The 27,224-nt window shown below is 40.9% G+C and overlaps 1 protein-coding gene across 1 annotated transcript in view; it reads right to left on the bottom strand.

Moving 5' to 3' along the window:
• Nucleotides 1–775: 775 nt before the first annotated feature.
• LOC105491202 (hydroxysteroid 17-beta dehydrogenase 2) overlaps nucleotides 776–27,224 on the bottom strand; it is a 64,346-nt gene continuing 37,897 nt past the window's right edge. Inside the window, exons 4-5 of the mRNA XM_011757377.3 lie at nucleotides 8,140–8,277; nucleotides 776–1,227 (exon numbers count right to left, since the gene is read on the bottom strand). Coding sequence (XP_011755679.1) covers nucleotides 866–1,227; nucleotides 8,140–8,277 — 500 coding nt within the window. The 3' untranslated portion in view covers nucleotides 776–865. The remainder of the gene's footprint in view (nucleotides 1,228–8,139; nucleotides 8,278–27,224) is intronic.

The following is a 27,224-nucleotide window of genomic DNA, read 5'->3' as shown; positions in this document are numbered from 1 at the left end:
TGCCACACCCAACTGACTTTGGCCATACCTCTATAATTATCTGACATTGCTCCCTTCCACTAAGCTCTTCCAGGTAATGGTATTGACTTGTCCATCCCAGTATGCTCAGATGGGGGTAACAGAGTAACAGTGATGGTTACTATGGGCCCTAAACCAGTCAGCCACATTCCCTAGATCTGCCAAGAGGTCTCCTGGGTTCTGTTTGAGATGGGAGACCTTATCCTATTGTCTCCAGAGCTCCTCGTAGAGGAAAAAAAGAGGAAGGAAGAGAACGAAGCCCTGATGGTTTACCGTGAATCCAATACCTTGGGTGTAGTAGTTACAGAATATCAATGCACAGTGAGGAAGACTTGGAGGATCCATTAGACTGTTGCCCTTGCCATTTCTGCCTCCTCCTTCCCTTCCCTCTCTCTTTCTCCTCATCTCTCTCTTTCTCTTCTTCTTCTCTTGGCAGGCAGTGGAGTTCAACCCAGGATTTGAATTCTGGCCCTGCCTTTTGCTAGCATGTGACAAGAAATCTCTCCGATTATATTAAGTAGGGGCAAAGATACCCACCTCAATTCTCTGATGTGAACTAGATGAAAGAATATCTGCAATGTATCTGGTGCATAGTAGGAGCTCTTTTTTTTTTTTTTTTTTTTTTTTTTTGAGACGGAGTCTCGCTCTGTAGCCCAGGCTGGAGGTAGGAGCTCTATTAACATTCTCCATGAGGCTGTTGCTACTCTGCAGCCTTCTCATTACAAAGTACTATTCAATCAATGAATTTCACAGAGAATGAAGAGTAGGAAACAACTTTAATGAGAAACCCAGTTTCCTTTTCATTTCAAGACTATGACATTCCCACTTCTTTGAAGTCTTCCATTGCCTAGGTGGCCTTCCTCTTATAGTTAGGCATGCTTAGAGCTCTGGGCATGGGCTCGTCTTTGCCAAAATTTCTTTCAGCAAAGTAATTATATATGCCAATAGGCAAATAGAAAGCAAGACAGAGCCACAAGTAAGCGGCTTTCCCTGGCGTGTAATAGGCAAAGGGGCTCTTCGCCGAGATAGCATGCTGGATGTCCCGCAGCACCGGAGAGAAGTCTGTGCTGGCCCCCGAGTTGATGAATAGGAGGAAATTCTTCTGCGATAAGATGTAGTCCTGGCCGTAGTCTTCCTGAACCTCAGCGGGTAGGTGGTCCAGAATGTCCTTCTCCAGCTTTTCCCACTTGTCACTCGTGCCTGCGATACCTGGGGCGAAAGGAAAGGAAGAGTCAGATCCTGGGAAAGCCAAAGAAGTCAGGGAGCAGGCGCTCATCTCTGTTGGGAAGGATGGGCCTTTGCAAATGCCATTTATTTATTTATTTATTTTTGTGAGACAGAGTCTTGCTGTATCACTTAGGCTGGAGTGCAGTGGTGTGATCTCAACCCACTGCAACCTCTGCCTCCAGAGTTGAAGCTATTCTTCCGCCTCAGCCTCCCGAGTAGCTGGGATTACAGGCATCCACCACCATGCCCAGCTAATTTTTGCATTTTTAGTAGAGATGGGGTTTCGCCATGTTGGCCAGGCTAGTCTTGAACTCCTGACCTCAAGTGATCTGCCCACCTCGGTCTCTCAAAGTGCCGGAATTTCAAGTGTGAGCCACCATGCCTGGCCTGCAAATGCCTTTTAAAATGTGTGCTTTATAATGGCATTTATTATCACTTCTAAACCTACATACAGAAAAGTGCACACATGATTGGATTTTTTCCAAACTGGTAGCCCATGTGACCAGCAAACAGATCAAGAACAAAACAGGGCTGGGCACAGTGACTCATATCTGTAATCTCAGCACTTTGGGAGGCCCAGGAAGGGGAATCACTTGAGCCTAGTAGTTCAAGATCAGCCTGGGCAACAGCGAGATCCCATCTCTAATACATATATATATATACATACACACACACACACACACACACACACACGTATACATAGACATGGACACATACACAGAAATTTAGCTGGGCACAATGGTGCTCACCTGTAGTCCCAGCTATTCGAGAGACTGAGGCAGGAGGACCCTTGAGCCTACAAGTTGGAGGATGCAGTGAGCCATTATATGACCGCACCACTGCACTCCAGCCTGGGCAACAGAGCTACACTCCAATTTTAAGAAAAGAAAAAGGGGGAAAAAAAAACCAGAACAGGACCAGCCCTGAAAGTCTCTCCTCTCAGCCCACTTCTCAGTAACCATTTTCCTGATTAACAGGATAGATTCATTTTGGCTGGTTTTGAACATTATATAAATTGAATCATATGAATAGTACTCATTGTTTAGCATCAGCTTCTTTATTCAACATTATGTTATGTGTGTTGATTCTCCTTTCAGCATAGTATTCCATTGCATCAAAATGCCACGAATTATTTAGCCGCTATACTGTGATGGACGCTGTGCTTGTTTTCAACTGGGCCTTACATGCTGCTGCCACAAACACTCATGTCTTTTGGTGACTATTACATGTATAATATATCATGTAATGTCTACAATATAATATATACTGTATATAATATAGTATATATATACTCATATAAACATATACACATATAATTTTTTTAATATAGAAGTAATGTCTACCTTCATATTTAAAATTAAATGCAGGATTTTAGGCTGGGCACGGTGGCTCATGCCTGCAATCCCAGCACTTTGGGAGGCGCAGGTAGGTGGATCACCTGAGGTCAGGAGTTCAAGACCAGCCTAGCCAACACGGTGAAACCCTGTCTCTACTAAAAAATACAAAAATTAGCTGGGTATGGTGGTGGGTACCTGGAATCCCAGCTACTTGGGAAGCTGAAGCAGGGAGAATTGCTTGAATCCAGGAGGCAGAGGTTACAGTGAGCTAAGATCACACCACTGCACTCCAGCCTGGGTGACAGAATGAGACTCCGTCTCTAAATAAATAAATAAATAAATAAATAAAATATGGGATTTTAAAAATTTAATCTATTTAATAGATATGCTTTTCATTGATGTTTTTAAAAATATATGAAATGTAATTTTAATATAATTTACACACATATTTTAATTTTAATATACAAATTACATATGATTAAGTATAAATATATATTTTAAATAAAGGCAATACCTGCTTATTATATAAAATTAAATAATTTATTTACCTTAAAATGTAGCAGCTCTGCCTCCTCATTATATAAAGTGAATAATAAGGAGATGTGCGTATTTTAAAAATTAATCTCCTCTACAGTAACTAACAGTTTTGTGTGCCCTTCTACATTCCTTCCTTGTCCATACAAACACACATACACATAGAAGAATTTGATTTATTTTTTTCAACCAAGAAATAACAATAACAAAAAGGGTCATACTCTAGTATTTATATTTTCCATGAATTTGTTTTGACTTAGTAATAAATCACAGACCTCCCTTCTCATCAATGTCTATAGATTAAACCAGAGCAAGAGAATTTCCCATTGAACAGCTTTTAGCCAACCACTTCCCTATCCAACGACCTTCCAGTTGTTGCTATAGGTTTCAGCATTGCAAGCGCTGCCGCAGTAAATAGACTTTCACAACCTATTCGTTTGTACGTTGGCTTTACTTCTATAGGCAAGAACCCTCAAAGTACAGCCTGGTCAAAGGCACATTCATTTTGAATTTTAATAGCTACTGCCAGATTACTTTCCAAAAAGGTTGCAGTCTCCTTCGCTCGCTCCTGCAAAGTGCTTGGTTGCTCAGATAGCTGTGGGGATGAGCCCTTGCTAGCTTCGGTGACTCCTGGATATCAGGACTGCGGAGAAGGAGGGGTGCTTACTTGGAAATGTGGGCCAGTAAAATCCAATTATACTCATGGAAATGCAAACGAAGTTTCAATTGCTCCTTTCTTTTCAGGAAAGCACACACCGTGCTTAAAGAAATGATTATCCTGACAATTACTCTGGAGGCTTTTAGGTCCTGAAAAATATGTTTTCGTGAGCTAGTATTCCTCCTGCTACCTCTCCCTGTCCCTGTCTTCATAGGCTGGGGATTCCTTTTGCTTTCCGCCTCCTCCTTCTTTAAACACCTCATGGACTTTCTGGCCACTCTTGTGGGTACCCTATCCAGAGTCCCCAAAGCTCTCTTTGTGAGTGACAAAGCCATCAGTCTTTTGCCATCAGTCCATCATCATCTCCCACTTTTGACACACTCGCCCTACCCATCCATCCCATGCTACTTTGGTGCTACACACAATGAAGTTACTGATATGACCTGTATCAAAATCCCATCTCTGCCTCCCATCAGCTCTATGGCTTTGGAACTTCCTTAACTTCTCTGAGTCTCCATTTTCTCACTGCAGGATGGGGATATTATGACGCCTACTTCATAGGTGAGGATTAAGGGAGATAATGCACATAAAGCACTTAAAATCTGCTAATCTAGCATGCAGTATGATTTAGCTATCTTATTTCAGGGCACAAAAAAAATCTGGAATGTCTCTTAGAATGTCTTCAGAAGCTCCTTGTCTGTGTCCCTAAAGATTCCTTTTCTTGCCCCCACCTTCAAATAAGTATAAGTATGAAGTGTCATTCTCCAAACATGAGTTCTCTGCCTTCTGCTCTTGGGCTTCTTGCCTTCAGAGAGCTCATCAAATAGCTTTAAACTGGGGGCAGCCTGATATAAAAGGAAGAACCCAGGCACTGCATCTCGGGATCTGATCTCAAATTTCCCACCATCACGATGTACGTGGGGTACCAGATCCCCACCCTAGGGCATGTTATCCACCCCAGCTCAGCACCATCACCAGGAGAATAATGTCAACGAAACCTGCTCCTCAAAGTTGTGATGATTGGAGTATACATAGAAAGGGTGGAGTTATAAATTGGAGCAATATTTTAGAAAGCAGGTTGGTATGATTCAGTAAAGCTGAAGCCAGGAAAACTATGATCTAGTCATTCTTTCAGAGGCATTTGAACCAGAGTAACTCCATCTTGAATAGGGGCTGGGTAAGATGAGAATGAGACCCGCTGGGCTGCATTCCCTGGAGGTTAGGCATTCTTAATCACAGGATTCGATAGGAGGTTGGCAGGATTGGTATCACAAGATACAAGTCATAATAACCCTGCTGATAAAACAGGATGTGGTAAAGCAGCCAACCAAAACCCACCAAAATCAAGATGGTGACAAAAGTGACCTCTGGTCATCCTCACTGCTCATTATATGCTACTTATAATGCATTACCATGATAAAAGACACTCCCACCAGCACCATGACAGTTTATAAATGCCATGGCAATGTCCAGAAGTTGCTCTGCATGGTCTAAAAGGGGGAGGAACCCACAGTTCCTGGTCATCCCTCCCACTTTCCCAGAAAACACATGAATAATTCACCCCTTGTCTAGAATATAATCAAGAAATAACTATAAGTATACTCAGTTAAGCAGTCAATGCTGCTGCTATACCTAAGAAATAGGCATTCTTTTATTCCTTTACTTTCTTGATAAACTGCTTTCACTTTACTCTATGAACTCACCCCAAATTCTTTCTCATGCAAGATCCAAAAACCCTCTCTTGGGATCTGGATCAGGAACCCTTTCTGGTAACAACTTCACTCTGGAGCATGTGTCATAGGAAAATTCAAGCACACAAAAAAACAAAGTACATGTACCAGAAAGTTCATAGCTGCATTGGTTCATACTTGTTCAAACTAGAAGGGACACAAACATGCCATCAACAGTAGAAAATCGTGGCATATTCACAGAATACTACACAGCAATGAAATGAGTGGACTACAGCTACACACAGTGGAGATAAATTGTCAAATGAGAATGTTTAGTGAAGGAAGCCAAACACAAAAGGATACATACATATTGATTCCATTCAAAGCGCAAAAGCAGTTAAAGTCAAATGCTATTGATTGGGATGGATATAACTCTACAAAGAAAAGCAAATCAATGATCATTACAAAAAGTAAGAGGCGATTACCTATTGGGTAGTTGGAGAGGGCTGTGATGGTAGAGGATCATGTAGGGGCTTCTGGGTGTTGGTAATGTTTTATTTTTTTTTATCTGGGTGTTAAGTACAAGAGTGTTTATAATAATTTGTTGAACCATGTGCGTATAATGCTTTTTTCTGTTTGTGTATTTCTCAATTTTAAAAAATAAGATCAACATCAGTAAAGAATGTATGGTAAGTGGGTATCCCAGTGCCTGGTAAGAACAGCTCTCCAGAACTATTATACATAGCAATTATATTAAATCTCCAAAATCATAACTTAACTGCAGGATTGCTCTCTCGTCTAAATGGAATTTTACATCTGTGTGTTGGAATTCTCTTTGGGCTAGGTCACCAAACCCTCAATCCTCCTGCCAGATTCAAAATCAAATTCACCATTTCCCTCTTCCACCAGCTGTCAACCGGCTTTCCTCTCTCTGTAACCCAGTCTCTCAGTTCAACCAGCACATTTGGCTTCACCTCTGACCCATATCTCTTCTCTATCACCTCTCCTCAATTCTCCTCCCCACCCAGGGAGTCCCCAAGTGGGAAACGCCTCTCAAGACTTCATCTTCTCTGCATTTTTATCGCTCCAGCCCTGCCTCTCATCCTGGTGACCCATTTCCCTTTCTCTGGGTCTCTGTCCCTGTCTCTTGAGTCTTGTAGCCCCTCTACAACCTTAGGAGGTTCTCAGCTACCAAGTGTTTCAAGCCAAAATTTCAATGTTTCTGTGTAGATTTTATCTTTTGGATTTGAGATAACATTCAAACCTTTAGGGTTTGTTCTTTAGTGCATTTAGCAATACCTTCTAGTCTGTGGTCTTTTATTAGACATACTTTTTATATCTTCACTTGAATCATCAATGAAATGTTTGATGGCCCGTAACTAAAGACTGAGCCTTGGGGTAAGCTGCCTCTGCCCAGAGTTCAGATATGCAGGGAGGGGAGTGGAGAGAATGACCATCTCTGCTTGGAGTGGAGGGGAGGTGGATCATATTCTTTAGAGGGAAGGAGAAAAATATTGTTTCTGAAATATAAAGAAGCTGGGGAAGGAAACCTTCTTGGCCAATGGAAACAAAAGACTAATAAATGTTACTCCGGGTATCTGCTCAAACTTTTAGATGAAAATAAGCGCTCAAGCTAAATAAAGAAATCTGGTATGAAATTAATGGATTATATATTGTTAAACAGGTTTAGATGGGGCAATGAAAATAATCAAAATTGGTGAGAGTCAGTTAGGGACCATTTTTGAGCTGCATTCCCAAAGACCAAATACAACTCTACCATCGAGGGAGGGAGTGTGTGTCCTAGAAAGGACCTGATCAGAGCAGGCACCAGGGGACCAGGGTTCTAACCCAGTGCGGCCTCTGCTTGCTGATGACTTATGAGCCAAAGCATTTACTTTGTGAAAGGAAGCAGGGGTGAAGCCATACATGGAGAGCCTGACACTTAGAAGAGGCCCACCCATCCCAAGTCCTGCTGGACCCTGAGAGCTGGAGAACTCTGTATGCATGACAACCCCATCCCAACCCCTTGCACTAAGAGACTTAACCAAACTCCAGCATGGTTTCTAACAGTGTAAGGCCCTGTCCCTTGGATGACAGCAGCCCCTCACTAAAATGCCTGCCTAAGAAGGCTCAGTCTTGCCAGAAAATTTTACTATTTGTTCTAGCCAACACATCCCTGAGAGGTCCCTGACTTCCCTTTCCTGAAATACTTACTAAAAAAAGAACTTTAAATTGTAAATATATAGCTCTTGCAATGCAGAAGCATTTCTCTCCAGGATCTGAGAGCCATTCCTTTGGAATTGAATCATGCAGAAGGATCAGACCTCTGTTTCTCAGTCTCTGTGGGAAGACAGAATCTGGACTTCTTTTATTGCCAAGCTGGCCCCTCTGCATGGACACTGAGGGACCCTTGTACTTTTTCACTAATCTGACTTACTGAGCCCCACTTTCCCCTCTCCCTCATTCTCCTTTTAAAATGTTTAAAACACCTTCGCACAAATCAAAATGGAGCTTAGCTCTTTCCCCTACAGTCAGCAGTTACTGAATCAAACCTGTTTTCACCACTTTAACTGATGTCTGGCTGTGCTCATCTTTGACAACACTGAGGGGTTCAATGTGTGCTCTGTCAGACCAAGAGGACCTTCAGGGTTCCTTCCAGGATGAACATCACAGGTTCTTGGGCTCAGAAACCTACTTGTTCGGAAGCCTCCAGGTTGGATGGAAACAACTTTAATTCCCCACTTGGAAAGCTCGATTCTCATAACTGATGAGAACATGGTCACAGCCGCCTTTGATGAGCCGTAAGATGCCAGCTTTGCCATTGGGGCCCCTCCTATGGGAACAATGGGAGAAAAAGAAGTAAAGTTAGATATGTTCATTTGTTCATCCAATAAATATTTAATCGGCATCTACTGTATGCCAGGAACTGGTATCAGTGACTTGGGCAGACAAAGGCAGACAAGGGCCCTAAGCTCAGGTGAGCAGTGTTCTTGCTCATTCCCACAGAGTAGCTTCATTTGCTTCTGCCCTCCTTGGCTCCCCTATTGCAGCTGGTACGATGACAAATCAAGTTGAAGTCTCAATCTTGCCCAACTCCTAAGCAAAATGTAATTTAGGGCTGGCTGCAGTGGCTCATGCCTGTAATCCCAGCAGTGTGGGAAGCCGAGGTGGGTGGATTCCCTGAGGTCAGGAGTTCGAGATCAACCCGGCCAACATGGTGGAGCTCCGTCTCTACTAAAAACACAAAAATTTGCCGGGCGTGGTGATGCGTACCTGTAATCCCAGCTACTCACGAGACTGAGACATAAGAATCACTTGGATCCCAGGGGGCAGAGGTTACAGTGAGCTGGGATCACGCTACTGCACTCCAGTCTGGTGACAGAGTGAAACTCCGTCTCAAAAAAAAAAAAAAGGAATTTAGGTAAGATGAAGAGCATCTACTGACCAGGCCCTGATCTTCTAGCCTGACCCTGAGGTTCCTGGTAAACATATCTTTTTCAGGGGAGGAGGGTCCGCTATTCAACCCACTACAACACCTATAATTGAACCGATTGGGCTCAATACTTGTTGCAATGAGGAATAATGTACATCATGGGGAATGGTGGGGCATCTCTGTAAGAGGGTGTGGGAAAGGACTTATTCTAGGGCTAGAGCAGATGCTCTGTATCCCACCTAAATCATATTTAGCTCAGAAGCTGGTGAAATTGAGCCTTAAACTGAGTTTGTCACTGGACCAGCTGTAAGGAAGTAATGGAAGGCAAGATCAAAGGAAGCCAGTAAAGGGAGTGATCTACTTGGAATAAGAGTCTCTGCAGATGTCATTGAGGCAAGGATCTCTACAAAAGACCATCCTGGATTACAATGAGCCCTAAATCTCATTAATGATGCATGTCCTTATCAGAGACAGAAAAAGAGAAGACACAAAGGATAAGGCCATGTGAAGATGGAAGCAGAGATTGGGCTTATGTCGCACAAGCCAAGGCACACCTAGGGCCACCAGTAGCTGAAACAGGCAAGGGTAGATTCTTTCCCAGACTCTCAAGAAGGAGCACAGCCCTGCTAACACTTGGTTTAGACATCTGACCTCCAGAACTACAAAAGGATAAACTTCTGATGTTTTAAGCCACTCCATTTGTGATGATTTGTGACAGCAGCCCTAGACTATGAATTGAGGTGCATTCCTGGTGGTCTTCAGCAGGAAGACACTGAGGTTATGAAGGAGCAAAGACAGTGAGAGCTCACAGTGCCTCATGAAGTCTCATAGGAAGACTAGACCCATAACAACAGGGCTCCCAGTCTTGGCAAAGATTTCCCAAGTCAAAGAAGCATCCACTGGGTGAATGGACAAGCAAACTGTGGTCCAGCCATATAATGGAACACCACTTAGCCATCAAAGGGAATGAGCTTGATACATGTAACAACATGGATGTCTCAAAACAATTATGGGCAGTCAGAGAGCCAAACAAAAAGGGTGTGTACTCTTTGATATAATCCCCTTCATGTAAAGTTCTAGGAAATGCAAATTAACCTCTAGTAAAACAGATCTAGTAAAAAAAGTGGTGACCTGAAAGCTGGGGTTGCTATGAACGTTGTGCCACCCCCATCAAAACTCATAGTTTGAAGCCCAAACTCCTAGTGTGATGGTATTTGGAGATGGGGCCTTTGGAAGGTAATTAAGTCCTGAGGGTGGAGCCCTCGTGATGAGAGGGATTAGTGCCCTTTTAAGAAGAGACACCATTGAGCTTATTTATTCTCTCTCTCAGACAGTTGGTGAGTTAGTAATTTGTTGTCTCTCAGACAATTGGCGAGCTAGTAAATTCCTCTTCCATTTTTGGTTTAAGCTAAGTTGGAGTTTGGCCCTGTCACTTAAAACAAAAGGTCCCAAGGCTTAACTGATATAATTTTAACACAATGTCTGGCATCAAGCAGGGTCTCATTAAACTGGTTAATCTTGCCGCAGATGGCCAGCGGATTTTTATGTAAGCGATTTATAGCTTCATGAAATCTTAGTGTTTGAAATCCAACTCCTTTCTATTACTAGTAAGAGAGGCCAAAGAAGGTAAAGCAACTTGTTCAAAGTCACAGTGTGGGCTGTGTGGCAACCCCAGTTTATGGGGTTAGCCAGAGTTCTCACTTCTCCATGACCTTTACAGATGATGAAGGTTGGTCAGATAGAAGGCAAACAGGTGAGCAGAGGAGCCAAAACTGACTGCATTCAAATCCTAGCTCGACCATTGATTAGCCACCTGTTATCAGGAGAGTCGCTTTATATTTGGCCTCTGCCTTTTTATTTGCAAATTAAGAATAGTGATAGTACAAGCATCATAGGATCGTTGTGAAAGTTAAATTAATAATATATTAGAATAGTGCCTGGCACAAAGTAAGCTCCATATAAGGGCTTCCTAGTATTAGTGCTACTCAGGCTTTTCAAAATAATGTCTTAATAGCCCAAAAGGCTCCATATGTTCATGGTTTCTTAGAGTAATAAGTGCACCTGCTTCAGAATCTCCAGCAGCTGTTGTTTATTATGTAGATTACTAAGAGCCACCCTGGACCCACTGAATCAGAATCTGCACTTAATATCTAGTCAAGTAATCTTTTGAATATTAAATCGTGAACTATTACCTTAGGGTTTTGTCACATATTTGTGCACATGAGCTTTCGTGATAATGCACTGCCTTATGGATAAGTGCTGTGGTTTGAATGTGTCCCTCCAAAAGCGTACATTGAAACTTAATCCCCAATGCAACACCTCCCCAGTGTTAGGAGGTGGGGTGTACCAAAAGGTGATTAGGCCTTGAGGATGGGGTGAATGGATTAATGCCATTATCTTGAGAGTGGGTTCATCACAAAAAGGGGAGTTTGGCCCCCTTGCACTCTCTTTCTCTTTCTCATTCTCTCTTGCCCTTTCACCTTCTGCTGTGGAACAACATAGCAAAAGACCCTCACGAGATGCCATCCCTTTGATCTTGGACTTCCCAGCCTCTAGAACCAAGAGCCAATCAATTTCTGTTCATTATAAATTACCCAGTCTGCGGTATCCTGTTATAGCAACACAAAACAGACTAAGACAACGAGTATGACATACGATGTTTGTTGAGAGTACATCATATACCACATTAACAATCTAAACAAAAAGCGCGCTTTGAATCAAACATTTAAGACTCATTTATCTTTTGCATTATTTTGAACGTGCAAAAACTGCCAATGTTAGACCACGTCTTACCTATGAAATGGCAGTATTATATGGTTCAACCTCATAGATCCAATCTTGCTGTTAATGCTTAAGATGACGTAAGATGAGATAAATATAGGTGTCCAAGATTGCTGATTAAGAGCCACTGTGTCTCAAGGCTTTCTGACCTTACATACCCCTTCATTGTCTGTCCAGTTAGAGACTTTAATTTTTTAATTTAGCTTTTAATTTTATCAAGATAAAAACACTTAATATGAGTTCTACCTTCGTAACAATTTTTTTAAGTGTGCAATACAGCATTGTTAACTATTGGCACAATGTTGTATAGCAGATCTATGTAACTTATTCCTCTTGCATTACTCAGACACTTTAAATAACCTAATATTGGGTAACTTAAGAGAACACCCCTTGTTATGGACTTAATGTTTGTGTTTCCAAAAAATTCCTATCTCAAAGCCCTAATCCTCAGGATAGCTGTATTTGGAAATGAGGACTCTAAAAAAATAAAGTTAAATGAGATCAGAAAGATGAGGCCTCTGATCCAACAGAATTAGTATCCTTATAAGAAGAGACACCAGACACTTCACACTCTCTCCTTGAACATACACCAAGGAAGGGCTATGTGAGGACGCAGCAAGAAGGTAGCTGTCTGTAAACCAGGAAGACAGCCCTCACCAGAAAACCAACCATGCTGGCATTTTGATCTGGGACTTCTAAACTGCATAACTGTGAGAAAATAAATTTATGTTGTTTAGGCCACACGATTCATGGTATTTTATTGTGGCAGTCTGAGCAGACTAACATACGTAGTCAACAACAGGACCTGTCTTAACCAATAAGGTACAGAACTATGGACTCTTTCCACTCTTCCTAGACCTAGACTGCACACTTTCTATCCTTACTTAGCATAGGCACGAAAATCATCCCCCCTCTTCTAAGTCATATTCCCCCACATGCCTCTGTGAACTATTCAGTCAATTTCTTCCCTGGGCTGTGTTCCCTTATCTGGCAAGGGAATAAATTCAGCATTCATTTTGTTGATTATTCTGGTGGTCATTTTCTTTCCTTTACATTGTGGTATATTGTTGACAGCGGGCTAAAAATAAGGGATTTGAAGTTACCGTTCTGAAGCTTACAAAAGAATTGTGGAGACCCTGTCTCTCCCCGCCATATGTGTACTTAGCATCATGTTTTCAAGGTTCATTCATGTTGTAGCATGTATCGGTACTTCACTCTTTGTAAAGCTGAAAACTATTCCTTTTATGGATATGCCACATTTTATTTATAAAGTGACCCATTTATGTATATTTGAGTTGTTTATACCTTTGGCTATTATGAATAATGTTGCTATGCCCATCTAAGTACAAGTTTTTGTTTGAACACCTGTTTTCTATCTCTTACATATACACCTAGGAGTAGAATTGCTAGGTCACACGGTAATTCTAAATTTAACTTATTGAGGAACTGCCAAATGTTTTCCACATCTGCTGAACCATTTTATATTTCTACCAGTAGTATAAGAGGGTTCCAATTTCTCCACATTCTCACCAACATGTGTTTTTTTCTGTGTTTTATTATTATTATAGCCATCTTAGGGTGTATGTTGTATTATGGTGGTTTTTCATTACGGCCATCTTAGGAGGTATGTTATCTTATTGAGGTTTGATTTCCAGCCATTGTGTATTTAGAAGGCCTCTGGTGATTCTGATGCAGCTAAAGCTTGAAAATGTGGTCCGGGGATTAGTACCACCAACATCACTCAGGAACTAGTCATAGATTTGCAGAATGTTAGGCCCCACCCAGACCAATCCAGTCAGATTCTGCCTTTTAGCAAGATCTCCAAGTGATGCCCACATATGTCAGTGTTGAGAAGCAATGGAGTAAGAGATAGCCCTAAATTGCCAACACTTCCGAATTACCATTTAAACAGACCAGAGTTAGGGTTTGTATTTTATGCGCCTGCTTATCTTACATGTTCTTGCTTAACAGCCTGGAAAAGTAGAAAGCACATAGTACTTGGAGTAAAACAGACCCTGGTTCAAATCCTGAGTTTATCACTTACCAGCTCTACAAACTTGGGTTACAGAGTGCTTGATCTAGAAAATTAATTAATATCTGCATTCTGTGGATGTTAGAATGGACATCTTGGACACCTATATTTATCTCATCTTATGTCATCTTAAACATTAATGGCAAGATTGGATCTTTGAGGTTGAACCATACAATACTGCCATTTCATAGGTAAGACATGGTCTAATATTGGCAGTTCTTGCAGTGTTCAATTTACATGTAGGCATGTAAATCTCTCACACAACCCAGCACGAGAAAGTTCACTCAGTCTTGCTCTACCCACCTTCCCCCTTGTCCAACAAGCACCCTGCAAAGTATCAGGGAAGAAAATCTCAGCCTTGGCTTCCTGTTTTGCCACTGAGCAACTGAGGGACTGGCTGAATGACTTGCCAAATGATTCTTTTAAGGCAGCTGGCTCGGCAAGGAAAAGTCCAGGAATGATCCCACAGTCTGGACTGAGACAGAACTCAAGGCTGAAACTGTGAACTCTACTAGATCCTTTAATTTGTAGACTTGTAAGAATCTCTAAGATTGCTTGCTTTGGTGTAAAGTAATTTTGATGTATTTTAAACAGCTTGGGCTGGGCTCAGTAGCTCATGCCTATGATCCCAACACATTGGGAGGCCAAGACAAGAGGACTGTTTGAAGCCAGGAGTTCAAAACCATCCTAGGCAACACAGTGAGACCCCATGGCAAAATAAATAAGCAGATGTGATGGCATATGCCTGTATTCCCAGCTACTCAGGAAAGTGAAGTGGGATTATTGCTTGAGCCCAAGAGTTCAAGGTTATATAAGCTACAATCATTTTCAACTCTTCTTATTCAAGCATAGCATCAGGGCCTGAAAAAGGTTTTGGACCTCAAACAGAACAATTTTCCAACTGTCCTTTGTACCATTAGAGTTGTTTCCCACTTCCTCTAATCCTAGGTTAAAAAAATAAAAATACGAAAACTAAAAACAACAACAACAAAAAAACAGCTTGATGTGGCAGACAACTGTGATTACTATCTCTCAGTAGAGAGGTCCCTTTGACTCGGGGACTTCCTATATACCAGTGACTGTGCTAAGCACTCAGAACCCGCGGTGCATTTAAATCTGCAGCCAAGATCAGAGGTTTTCAACTGGGGGTGATTTTGCACCCCAGTGATCATGGGAAATATCTGAAGATGTGTCACAACTAGGGGTGGGTGCTACTACTGTCTAATGGGTCAGGGACACATATGCTGTTAACATTCCATAATGCACAGGACAGTCCCCCTACGGAAAGAATTCTCCCCACCAAAATGCCAGTAGTGCCAAGGTTGAGAAATATTGCCCTGGACTCAGGTGCTACATGACCATCATTTGAAGATAGAGACAGACAAGTAAGGTGACCTGACCCAGGTCACCCAGCTAGTAACCGAAGAGCAAGATTTAAGCCAAAATGACACAAAACCTCTGAGGCCTGAGTCATTTTAGAAGGGCTTGTTTTCAAGCATAGCATGCAATTGCACACGAGTGTTTACGTGAACATTTCTGAAGAGGAAAACTGGCGCTTTTAGGCCTCTCAAACAAAAGTTTTTCCAACTGCCCTTTGTACCGTCAGAGTTGCCTCCCATGCCTCTGATCCTTGGTTAAATATTTATCCAACTGCCTTGCTGGGATCTGTGTTAAAGAGCTATGCTATTTGTGTGGGAGGGATAATCAACATGTTATTACAATGGGGACAAGTCTCCTGTAGTAGACATGGTCAAATCTGGAAGGAGTGACCTGTTGGGGTCACCTCCTCAGGAGCTAGTAAGTGATGGGGCAGAGGATGAAGGGTCATTCAGTGTCACAGTCAGAGGCAGTTATACCAGCAGCTGGCAGATTAAGAAGCTACAAGCACACAGACTGTCAGCTGCTGCCCCAGATCCTCGTGGTTGATGGTTTTGGGGTTGCCAATGCTACTGGGCCATTCACTGCATGCCAAGCTCAAGGCTGATGCTTAAACATGCGTTATTTCATCTCATCTCTCCATGGTCCCCAGAAGAAGCAATTACTATTTTCCTCATCTTAAAATGAGGAGGCTGCAACTCAGAGGTTCAGAACTGTTCCCAAGGTCATGCAGTTGTCATTGGTAAAGACAGGATTAAAACCCGGGCAGTCTGTCTTCATTCTGCTTGCCTGGCATCCTAGAAGATTCTTACCTGTATTCCTACATGATGTATCTTACTCTTTCCCTTTCGTGTTCCTTTCTTTAGGGATGGAATATGTAGGAGGGAAGGACATCGGAGGGAAGGACGTGGTTGACTCTAGATTGCATTTCTTAGAGAAGAACTTAAAGAAGTAATGTTTTTCCCCATCCCACTCCTGGAACTTCCCACCTGTAGGAGTGTATTGAGAAGACATGGGTTATGTTGACTTTATTTCCACACAAGAATGGGAGTTAGACTGGAACAAGCATCTAACAGTGGAGCTAGTAGAAAGCAAAAAATGGTCAATAAGGTACCACTGGGAAGAGCATCTGAGACCCTTTGGCCTTGTGTTTGATGCGGTGGTAACATATGGTTACACTGAGTCACCAGGGAAGGAGGTGGCTTAGTGAGTCAGAATATGAAACTCAAGTTCAAGTTCAAGTTCTAGCTTACAGACCAGTCACTGAATCCTTCTGACTTTGGTTTTTATAACTGCAAAATGAGGATAGCAACATTACAGAGGTTATTGGGGTCATATACCTGAGAGCATTCAACAAATGCCTGAAATGTAGTGGATCCTTCATAATAACTCTTAATATTTATTAGATATCTACTATATGCCAAGCACTGTTCTGAGTGTTTTAACATCAGCTCTAAATGTATTTAATGGTCACAACTGTCACAGGAGGTAGATTCTGGTATTATCCTCAGGAACCTCATTTTAAAAAATGAAAACACTAAAGTGTAGAGAGTTTAAGTGACTTTCCCAAGGACACAGAAAGTGATAGAAATAATAGCTAGCCCTTACATAAAATTCACAGTGTCCACACAAAAACTTGCACAAAAAATATTCAGAGAAGCATTATTCATAATAGCCCAAAATTGGAAAGAACTTAAATGTCCATCAACTGATGAATGGATTTTTAAAATGTGGTTATACTCATATGCATATTCAAAAAGCTGCAAAGAACCCTATTGAGGAGAACGTTTTGGGAGTTTCAACTTTCAGACAAACATACTTTTAAGCAATGTGTATGTTCCAACTCTGGCTGCCTCTGCCCAAATGAGAGGCACATGGAACTTCTCACTGAGGTTGGACAACCAGGTAGAAGGTCAGGAGAGGGCGTGGAAATTCTGCCTGATAGAGACAGCAAGGAGGGTAAGAAGTGGCCAGTGGGCACAGGGAACTGAGCAGTCTTTAACAGAAAACAAAGGAGCCAAACTTTAATGGGTTAATGAGGTTGTCGAGAAGTAGAGGCTGCAAGTCACCTAGCTTTTGAAGGAGCTCAGGGGAAAAGGGTAAAAGAAGCTCTCACTGTTCAGCTCCCACTTACAAGTGAGGACATGCGGTATTTGGTTTTCTGTTCCTGCGTTAGGTTGCTAAGGATAATGGATTCCAGCTCCATCCATGTCCCTGCAAAGGACATGATCTCATTCCTTTTTATGCCTGCATAATATTCCATGCTGTATATGTACCACATTTTCTTTAATCTATCATCGATGGGCATTTGGGTTGATTCCATGTCTTTGCTATTGTGAATAGGGCTGCAATGGAAAATACATGTACCTCAGAATTTAAAATTAAACTTAAAATTAAAAAATAAACACGTGCGGGGCAGTGTCCATTAATAAAAATAATAATAACTCATAGGCTTCAGGGAAGACATACTACACATGAGCATCTATGCTAAGAACTTTATGAGGATTATTTTATTTAAGCCTCAGAACGCCCCTATGTGGTCTTATTTCCTCCGCTTATTCATCCGCTCTTATTGCCTTTATGGGGACAAAAGTGTTGCTTAGAGAGGCTATAGGACCTCGGGTTTTCCAGGAGTGTCACCCAACCAGGAAGTGAAGAGGAGAGCCCTGCCCTCCTGGCTCCCAGCCCAGCTCAAGGAGAAAAGGACTGAGAGTCTGGGGAGGAATCATTCTTAGAGCGTAGCCTGGGGTAGAATGAAAGGCCCAGGGAGAGAGAAGGAGTTAGTCGGGAGGAGGAAGGAGGAAAGGCTGAAGAGGAGAACGAGTGACAACAGAAGGAGCGAGGAGAAGTTAGGGAAGTTCATGCGGGACAGCTTCAGTTTGTTTGTGAGAGTTCCAGAGAGGAGGGGAATAGAGCAGAGAAATAAACAGCAAACACGATTTGCAATAATTTTTTCTTCTATTCTGCACACCTCTTGCCTTCCAAGGAGGGCAGATCCAATGGAAGTGTTTAGTTTATTGAGCAGCTAAGAGTAGGTGGATGTGATATGAACGTATGGTTATGGGGGAAGGAAGGAGAGGGAAAGATAAGGAAAGAAACTGGGGAGATTTGGGAGCCAGGAAGGACTGGGAGGGGGAAGTAACCAGGGTGAGGTGGCTAGCAACTGAACACCTTCGGAAGGAGGAAAAAAAAAAATCTAAAGGGAATTTGCATTAAATGATGCTTTGCGGTATATGGAATCTCCAGTAAAATCTGCATTTTCTGGAGTTGGCTCTGCCTTTTTGGAACGTGATAAAGTGTTAAGCGTTCCTTCAACATGGTGTAAAGAATGAGGAGAAAGTGTTCATGGAGACCTGAATTACATAAGATTGGGAGGAATGAAGTTTAAATTTGAGGAAAAAAAAGAAAAATGTTTGGAATCAGTAATTAGGTGCATGTGATTTGTTGTAAATCAGAGCTCGTTGAAAGTCAAACCAGACACATTATTTTCCCACAGCTGCTATAACAAATTACTACAAACCTAGCAGTTTAAACATTACAGATTTATTATCTTATGATAAAATCAAGGAGTCAGTAGGGTCATGCTCCTTCTGGAGGCTCTAGGGGAGAACTAGTTCCCTTAACTTTTCCAGCTTCTAGAAGCCACCTGCATTCCTTGGTTTCTGGCCCCTTCCTCCATCTTCAAAGCCAGCTGGGTACCATCTTCCAGTTTCTCTCTGACTCTGACCCTCATGCCTCTTTCTTATAAGGACCCTTGTGATTGCATCAGATCCATCCAGAATATCCAGGATAACCTCCTCATCTCAAGATCCTTCACTCAATCACGCATGCCCAGTCCCATTTGCCATGTGAGGTAACAGGCTCACAGGTTGCAGACACTGAGACGTGTATGTCTCTGAGGACCCATTATTCTGCCTCCCAGACCAGCTGCCTACTCACAGCAGCCTGAGATAGTTTCTTCACAGTTATTTATTCTGCAGCAATGAATAACTGGAACAGAGTCATCAATTCCAGCTCAGTTTTTCCTGGCTGGTGCAAAGTTCCATGATAAATCTATGCCACCAAAATTCTTGTCATTCAGAAGGTGACAGAGGTGCCAGACTCAAGACAATCTGGTGGGTCAGGGCAACCACGTGCTTCTTCTGGAACCCTTATTAGTGACTGACTGCCTCTCTGCCTCCATGCACCTTGCTTCAAAGTGAAAATAACAGCAATGAACTCCCAAATAAGCACGTTTTCCAAAACTGCTATTACATTAATTTTGCCAAAGATATATCAACAAGTCAGCATCACATTAGATGTTAATTTCTGTGGATTTGTTGGTTATATATTGCCTTTTACACATACTTTGACTTTTCTAATCCTTGCGTTACATTCTGGTTTTTTCTTTTCCAGTTCAAAATCTTTTCTATTGTTTCACAAAACTCTCCAGTAAGTGCTAGACAGTCCCTTACTGTGTTCTCTGCTGAATTCCCCTGTTCCTTATCAATTACGGTGTTATGGACTGAATTGTTTGCCCCACCACACAGAAGAGTTTATATGTTGCAGTCTTAACCTCCAGTGTCTTGGAACATGACTGTATTAGAAGATAGAACCTTTAAAAAGATGATTATAGTTAAATGGGATCATAGGAGTGGGCCCTAATTCAGTATGACTGCCATTCTTATAAGAAGAGGAAGAGACACCAGGGATGCATCAGACAGAGAGATGACCACGTGAGGACACAGCAAAAAGGTGGTCATCTAAAAGCCGAGAAGAGAGAGCTCAGGAGAAACCAACCCTGCCGACAACTTGGTCTTGGACTTCCAGCCTCCAGAACTGTGAGAAAAAAAAATTTCTGTTTTTTTAAGACACCCTGTCTGTCGTATTTTCTTATGGTAGCCCTAGCAAACTAACACAGAGGAAAACTGATCGTTTCTGAGCTTTGTTTCCTTAATTTTTAATATTTTGTGGGTACATAGTCAGTGTATATATTTATGGGCTACATGAGATGTTTTGATGCAAGCATGCAATGCATAACAATCACATCAGGGCAAATGGGGTCTCCATCACCTTAAGCATTTATCCTTTGTGTTACACACAATCTAGTTATACTCTTTTAGTTATTTTTAAATGTACATTAAATTATTATTGACTATTGTCATTCTGTTGTGCTATCAAATACTAGATCTTACTCATTCTTTCTAACTATTTTTTGTACCCATTAACCATTCCTACTGCTCCCTCCTTAGTTCTCTCCACTACTCTTCCCAGCCTCTGGTAACCATCATTCTACTCTATCTCCATGAGTTCAATTTAGCTCCCACAAATAAGTGAGAACATGTGAAGTTTGTCTTTATGCTCATTATGTTATTTCACTTAATATAATGACTTCCAGTTCCATCCACGTTATTGCAAATGACAATATCTCATTCTTTTATATGGCTGAATAGGACTCCATTGTGTGTATATGTACCACATTTTCTTTATCCACTCATCTGTTGATAGACACTTAGGTTACTTTCAAATGTTGGCTACAGTGAACAGTGCTGCAACACACATAGGAGTGCAGATATCTTTTTGATATATTGATTTCCTTTCTTGTGGGTACATACCTAGCAGTGGAATTGCTGGATAACATGGCAGCTCTATTTTTAGAGCTGTTCTCCATAGCAGTTGTACCCCTACCAACAGTGTACAAGGGTTCTCTTTCTCCACATCCTTACCAGCATTGGCTATTGCCTCACTTTTGGATGAAAGCCATTTTTCCTGGGGTGAGATCATATCTCATTGTAGTTTTGACTTGCATTTCTCTGATGATCAATGATATTGAGCACCTTTTCATATGCTCGTTTGCTATTTGTATGTCTTGTCTTCTTTTGAGAAATGCCTGTTCAGATCTTTTGTACATTTTAAGTGAGATTATTTGATTTTTTCCTGTAGAGTTGTTTGAGCTCCTTATATTTTCTGGTTATTAAGTCCTTGTCAAATGGGTAGTTTGCAATATTTTCTCCAATTCTGTGGGTTGTCTCTTCACTTTGTTGATTGTATCCTTTGCTGTGCAGAAGCTTTTTAACTTGATGTGATCTCATTTGCCTGTGCTTGTTGGGTGTTACTCAAGAAACTTTGCCAATTCCAATGTCCTGGAGAGTTTCCCTAATGTTTTCTTACAGTACAGTAGTTTCATAGTTTGAGGTCTTAGATTTAAGTATCGAATCCATTTTGATTTAATTTTTTTATATGGTGAGAGACAGGGATCTAGTTTCATTCTTTTGCATATGGATATCCAGTTTCCTTCGTTCCTTCCTTTCTTTCTCTTTCTTTCTTTCTTTCTTTCTTTCTTTCTTTCTTTCTTTCTTTCTTTCTTTCTTTCTTTTTTCTCTTTCTTTTATTTATTTATTTTTTTTGACAGGGTCTCACTCTGTCACCCAGGCTGGAGTGCAATGGAGTGACCACAGCTCACTGCAGCCTCTACCTCCCTGAGCTCAAGTGATCCACCTACCTCAGCCTCCCAAGTAGCTGGGACTATAGGCACATGCCACCATGCCTGGCTAATTTTTTGTAGAGACAGGGTTTTGCCATGTTGCCCAGGCTGGTTTGAACTTCTGGGCTCAAGCAATCCACCTGGCCTCCCTATGTGCTGGGAATACAGGCATGAGCCACAACACCTGGTCAAGTTTTCTCAGCGCCATTTATTGAATAGACTGTCGTTTCCCCAGTGTATGTTATTGCATTTGTTGAAAATGAGTTCACCATAGATGTGTAGATTTACTTCTGGGTACTCTATACTGTTCTGTTGGTCTGTATGTCTGTTTTTATGCCAGTACCATGCTGTTTTGGTTACTGCAGCTCTGTAGTATAATTTGAAGTCAGCTAATGTGATTCCTGCAGTTTTGTTCTTTCTGCTCAGGATATCTTTGGCTCTTCTGAGTCTTTTGTGGTTCCATAAAAATTTTGGGATTGCTTTTTCTATTTCTGTGAAGATTGTCATTGGTATTTGGATAAGGATTGCATTGAATCTATAGATTTCTTTGAATAGTATGGACATTTTTAAAATATTGATTTTTCCAACTTATGGACATGGAATATCTTTCAATTTTTTGTGTCCTCTTCAATTTCTCTCATCAGTATTAGATAATTTTCATTGTAGAGATCTTTCACTTCTCTAGTTAGGTTAATTCCCGGGTATTTCATTTTATTTGTAGCTATTGTAAATGGAACTACCTTCTTGACTTTTCTTTCTGATTGTTTGCTATTGGCATACTCACGCCTGTAATCCCAGCACTTTGGGAGGCAGAGGCAGGCAGATCACAAAGTCAAGAGATTGAGACCATCCTGGCCAACATTATGAAACCCTGTCTCTACTAAAAATACAAAAAAAAAAAAAAATAGCTAGGCATGGTGGTGCACACCTGTAGTCCCAGCTACTCAGGAGGCTGAGGCAGGAGAATCACCTGAACCCAGGAGGTGGAGGCTGCAGTGAGCCGAGATCACTTCACTGTACTCCAGCTTGGCAACAGAGCGAGACTCTGCCTTAAAAAAAAAAAAAAAAAAAAAAAAAAAAAAAAAAAAAAAAGGATGCCACTGATTTTTGTAGTTGATTTTGTATGCTGCAACTTTACTGAATTTGTTTATCAGTTTTAATTGTTTTTGGTGGAGTCTTTAGTTTTTTCCAAATATAAGATCATATCATCTGCAAACAAGGATAATTCAACTTATTCCTTTCCAACTTGGATGCTTTTCATTTCTTTCTTTTGTCTGCTTGCACTAGCCAGGACTTCCAGTATTATGTAGAATAACAGTGGTGAAAGTGGGCATCCTTGTCATGTTCTGGATCTTAGAGGAAAGGATTTCAGTTTGTTCCCATTCAGTATGACACTAGCTATAGGTCTATTGTATATGGCTTTTGTTAGGTTGAGGTGTGTTCCTTCTATACACAGTTTTTTTTAAATTGAGGGTTTTTATCATGCAGGAATGTTGAATTTTATCAGATGCTTTTCTTAGCATCAACTGAAATTATCATATGGTTTTGTCCTTCATTCTGTTGAGATTATGTATCACTCTGATTGATTTGTGTAAATGTTGAACCATCTCTGCATCCCTAGGATAAATCCCACTTAGTCACAATGAATGATCTTTTTAATGTGCTGTTGAATTCAGTTTGCTAGTATTTTATTAAGGATTTTTACATCAATGTTCATGAGGTATCTTGGCCTGTAGTTTTTTTTTGTTGTTGTTGTTGTTGTTTTTCTTAACATGTATTTTCTGGTTTTGCTATCAGAACAATATAGGTCTCGTAGGATGAGTTTGGAAGTATTCCCTCCACCACTATTTTTCAGAATACTTGAGTAGAATTGATATTAGTTCTTCTTTAAAAGTTTTGTAAAATTCAGCAGTGAAGCCATGAGGTCCCAGCCTTTTCTTTGCTTGCAGACTTTTTACTACAGCTTTGAACTCATTACTTGTTATTTGTCCGTTCAGGTTTTGGATTCCTTCATGGTTCAATCTTGGTAGGCTCTCTGTAAGAATTTATCCATCTCTTCTAGGTTCTCCAATTTATTGGCATATAGTTAGTTACTCATAGTAGCCTCTAATGATCCTTCAAGTTTCTGTGGTATTGGTTGTAATGTCTCCTTTGTCATCTCTGATTTTATTGGGTCTTCTCTCTTTTGTTCTTACTCTCATTAAACGTTTGTCAATTTTGTTTATCTTTTCCAGAAACCAACTTTTCATTTTGTTGATCTTTTGTATTGTTTTCATTTCAATTTTATGTATTTGTTCTCTGATATTTATGATTTCTTTTCTTCTACTAATTTTGAGGTTGGTTTGCTCTTGCTTTTCTAGTTTTTTGAGATGCATCACTAGGTTGTTTACTTGAAGCGTTTCTACTTTTTTAATGTAGGCACTTATAGCTACCAGCTTCCCTCTTAGTACTACTTTCATCACATCCCATGGGTTTTGGGATGTTTGATTTCCATTATCATTTATTTTGAGAAATTTTTAAATTTTCTTCTTAATTTTTTCATTGACCTACTGGTCACTCAGAAACATATTGTTTAATTTCCGTGTGCTTGTATAGTTTCCAAAATTCCTCTTATTTTTTATTTCTAGTTTTGGTCCATTGTGGTCAGAGAAGATGCTTGATATTATTTCATTTTTTAAAATGTTTTAAGACTTATTTTGTGGCCTAACATATGGTCTATCCTTGAGAACGATCCATGAGCTCAGGAGAAGAATGCGTATTCTGCAGCCTTTGGATAAAATGTTCTGTAAATAACAATTAGGTCTATTTGGTCTATAGTGCAGATTAAGTTTGATGTTTCTTTGTTAATTTTCTGCCTGGGTGATCTATCCAAAGCTGAAAGTGGAGTATTGAAGTCTCCAGCTATTAATGTATTGAGGTCTATCTCTCTGTTTAGCTCTAATAATATTTCCTTTATACATCTGGGTGCTCTGGTGTTGGGTGCATGTATATTTACAATGGTTATATCCCCATGCTGAATGAACACCTTTATGACTATATAATGACCTTCTTTGTCTCTTTTTATGGTTTTGGTCTTGAAATCTATTTTTCCTGATATAAGTATGGCTACTCCTGATCTTTTTGGTTTCCATTTGCATGAAATATCTTTTTCCTCTCTGGACAGTGCTTTGTTTCTGTCTTTACACAAACTCCCGGCCCTGTTGAGTACATACGCCTCCCATCTCTTCTGATTTCTTGCTACTGTTTTAACAGCTTTATAAAGTACATTGGGTGGTTTCTGAGTCCTACAAATAAACTCATTTCTAGAGTGTCTCTGGGACATGAAGTTTCAAAGCTGGTTGTGGTGAAGGAAAACTTCATACATCTTGGTGAGTGGGTGGGAGAAAGAAGAGAGAGGCACGGGGAAAAACAAATCCAAGATGACTCAAAGCTCTGAAACTCAAAAGACTAGGACAGAAAGAAGTCAGGGTCCAGTTACAATGTTCTGCCTATGGCTAGCCAGTTACCCCAGCATCATTTATTGAATAGGGAATCCTTACCCCCATTGCTTGTTTTTGTCAGGTTTGTTGAAGGTCAGATAGTCGTAGGTGTATTGCTTTATTTCTGGGTACTCTATTCTGTTCCATTGATCTTTGTATCTGCTTTTGTACCAGGACCATGCTGTTTTGCTTACAGGTAGCCCTGTAGTATAGTTTAAAGTCAGGTAGTGTGATGCCTGCAGCTTTGTTCTTTTTAATTAGTGGTGCCTTGGCTATTCATGCTCTTTTTTGGTTCCATATGAATTTTTAAATCTTTTTTTCTCGTTCTGTGAAGAACCTCAATGGTAGTTTAATAGGAATAGCATTGAATCTATAAATTGCTTTGGGCAGAGTGGCCATTTTAACTATATTGATTCTTATCCATGAACATGAGATGTTTTTCCATTTGTTTGTGTCATCTCCAACTTCTTTGAGCAGCGTTTTGTAGTTTTCCTTGTAGAGATCTTTCACCTCCCTAGTTAGCTGTATTTCTAGGCATTCTGGAGGGCTGACAGCAAGTTTTGTTTCAGGTAGGTTAACTTGGTGATGATCTTAAGAAAATAGATGGACATAGCTGGGTGTAATGAATTTGCACAACCAGAGGGTGAGAATAAGAGTGAGATACATTATTTATTTTGGCATTCAGGGTTTCCCTTCAATAAAAATACATGACAACAGAGTAAGGAGTTCTGGCTTGGAAAGACCTTTAGAGGCCAAGTCAAAGATATGCGGAAGTGTATGCTCTGTATTATAAGTTATTTTTTGAGAGAGGGTCTCACTCTGTCACCCAGGCATGAACAGTGGCATGAACACAGCTCACTGTAGCCTCAACCTCCCAGGCTCAAGTGATTCATCTCAGCCTTCTGAGTAGCTGAGACTACAGGCACATGCCACCATGCCTGGCTTTGTTTGTTTGTTTGTTTGTTTTTGTACAGACAAGATCTCACTATGTTGCCCAGGCTGGTATCAAACTCCTGGGCTCAACTAATCCTCCTGCCTTGGCCTTCCAAAGTGCTGGAGTTATATCCTTGAGCCACCACACCTAGCCTTGTATTTTAAGCTCTTTGCTCACCCATTCATTAATCCATTTTCCATTTTTCACTTGTTCACACACTTGCCTTTCTTCATTGATTAACTGAGTTGCTGCTGCATGCCAGACACGGGGCCTACAGCACATACTCCACATTTTGGCAATAACTAAAGTGATCTCATATGCATGAAGGTGTTGCTCAAAGTTGAGAACAGAGAAAAAAAGAGAAACCTCCTTGTCAACGTGCCAAGGAGGAGGCAGTACTCTGTTATTTCAGTAAATATTTATTATATAAGTGAGGCATAGAGTCTGTGAGACTTTCCCAGAAGTACTAGACTGTTCCAGGGAAACGAGAAAGGTGAGGCTTCCACACAGGCCAAAATTGTAAAGGCTTTCAGAACAAAGATTAGGAAAATATTGCTGTGTGTTTTCTCAGGATTCATTTGCTTCGGCAAGGTAGCAGGAAATTGGAAATACTTTAGGGTTCTCACACAGCTAAAATATAATACTCATGGCTCCTAACCATCCTGGAGAAACCTTTGTCTCCTCCAACTCTCTCTTTCTCTCTCTCTCTCTCTCTCTCTCTCTCCCCCTCTCTCTCTCCCTACCTTCTTCTTTGCTTATGCCTCAAGCCAACCAACACTGTAGTCAAAGACAATAGCAGTTAGTTTTAAGAAAATTACTGAGTTAAAGCCAGGAAATAGAATGTGATGGACAACAATATTTGTCTAGGAAATACGAAGAACCCCCTCCCCCACCAAATCATTCTAGAACTGATATTACATTACCAAAAAAAAAAAAAGCGCAAAACACAAAAATCAAGCAAACAAACAAAAACAGCCTAGTCGTATCCTTTATTTTAAGAAATTTTACCGAGAATTAATTGATCCAACAGTGAAGAGTGTTACTCCTCTACTTGAAGGCAGGGTCCTAGAGTCCAGAGCCCATCCCTTTGGCTTCCCTCTCACCTCTGCAGTGACCCAGTGACCCAAAAGTCAGGTCAATGGATCTTCCCCAGACTGAATAAAAACCCGAGGAACCCCAGTTTGAAAATGTCCGTTCCAGCAAAGAGGGTGCACTATGACACACATGGGCATTGTTTACGAAAAGGCAAGACTGTTCAGTCCTTGACTCAAGTTGTGTACT

This window comes from Macaca nemestrina, chromosome 18 (assembly GCF_043159975.1).
Source record: "Macaca nemestrina isolate mMacNem1 chromosome 18, mMacNem.hap1, whole genome shotgun sequence".
In the NCBI taxonomy this organism is placed as follows: domain Eukaryota; kingdom Metazoa; phylum Chordata; class Mammalia; order Primates; family Cercopithecidae; genus Macaca; species Macaca nemestrina.
The sequence above is the reverse complement of the archived record's forward strand: the minus strand, read 5'-3'. Positions and strand labels throughout refer to the sequence as shown.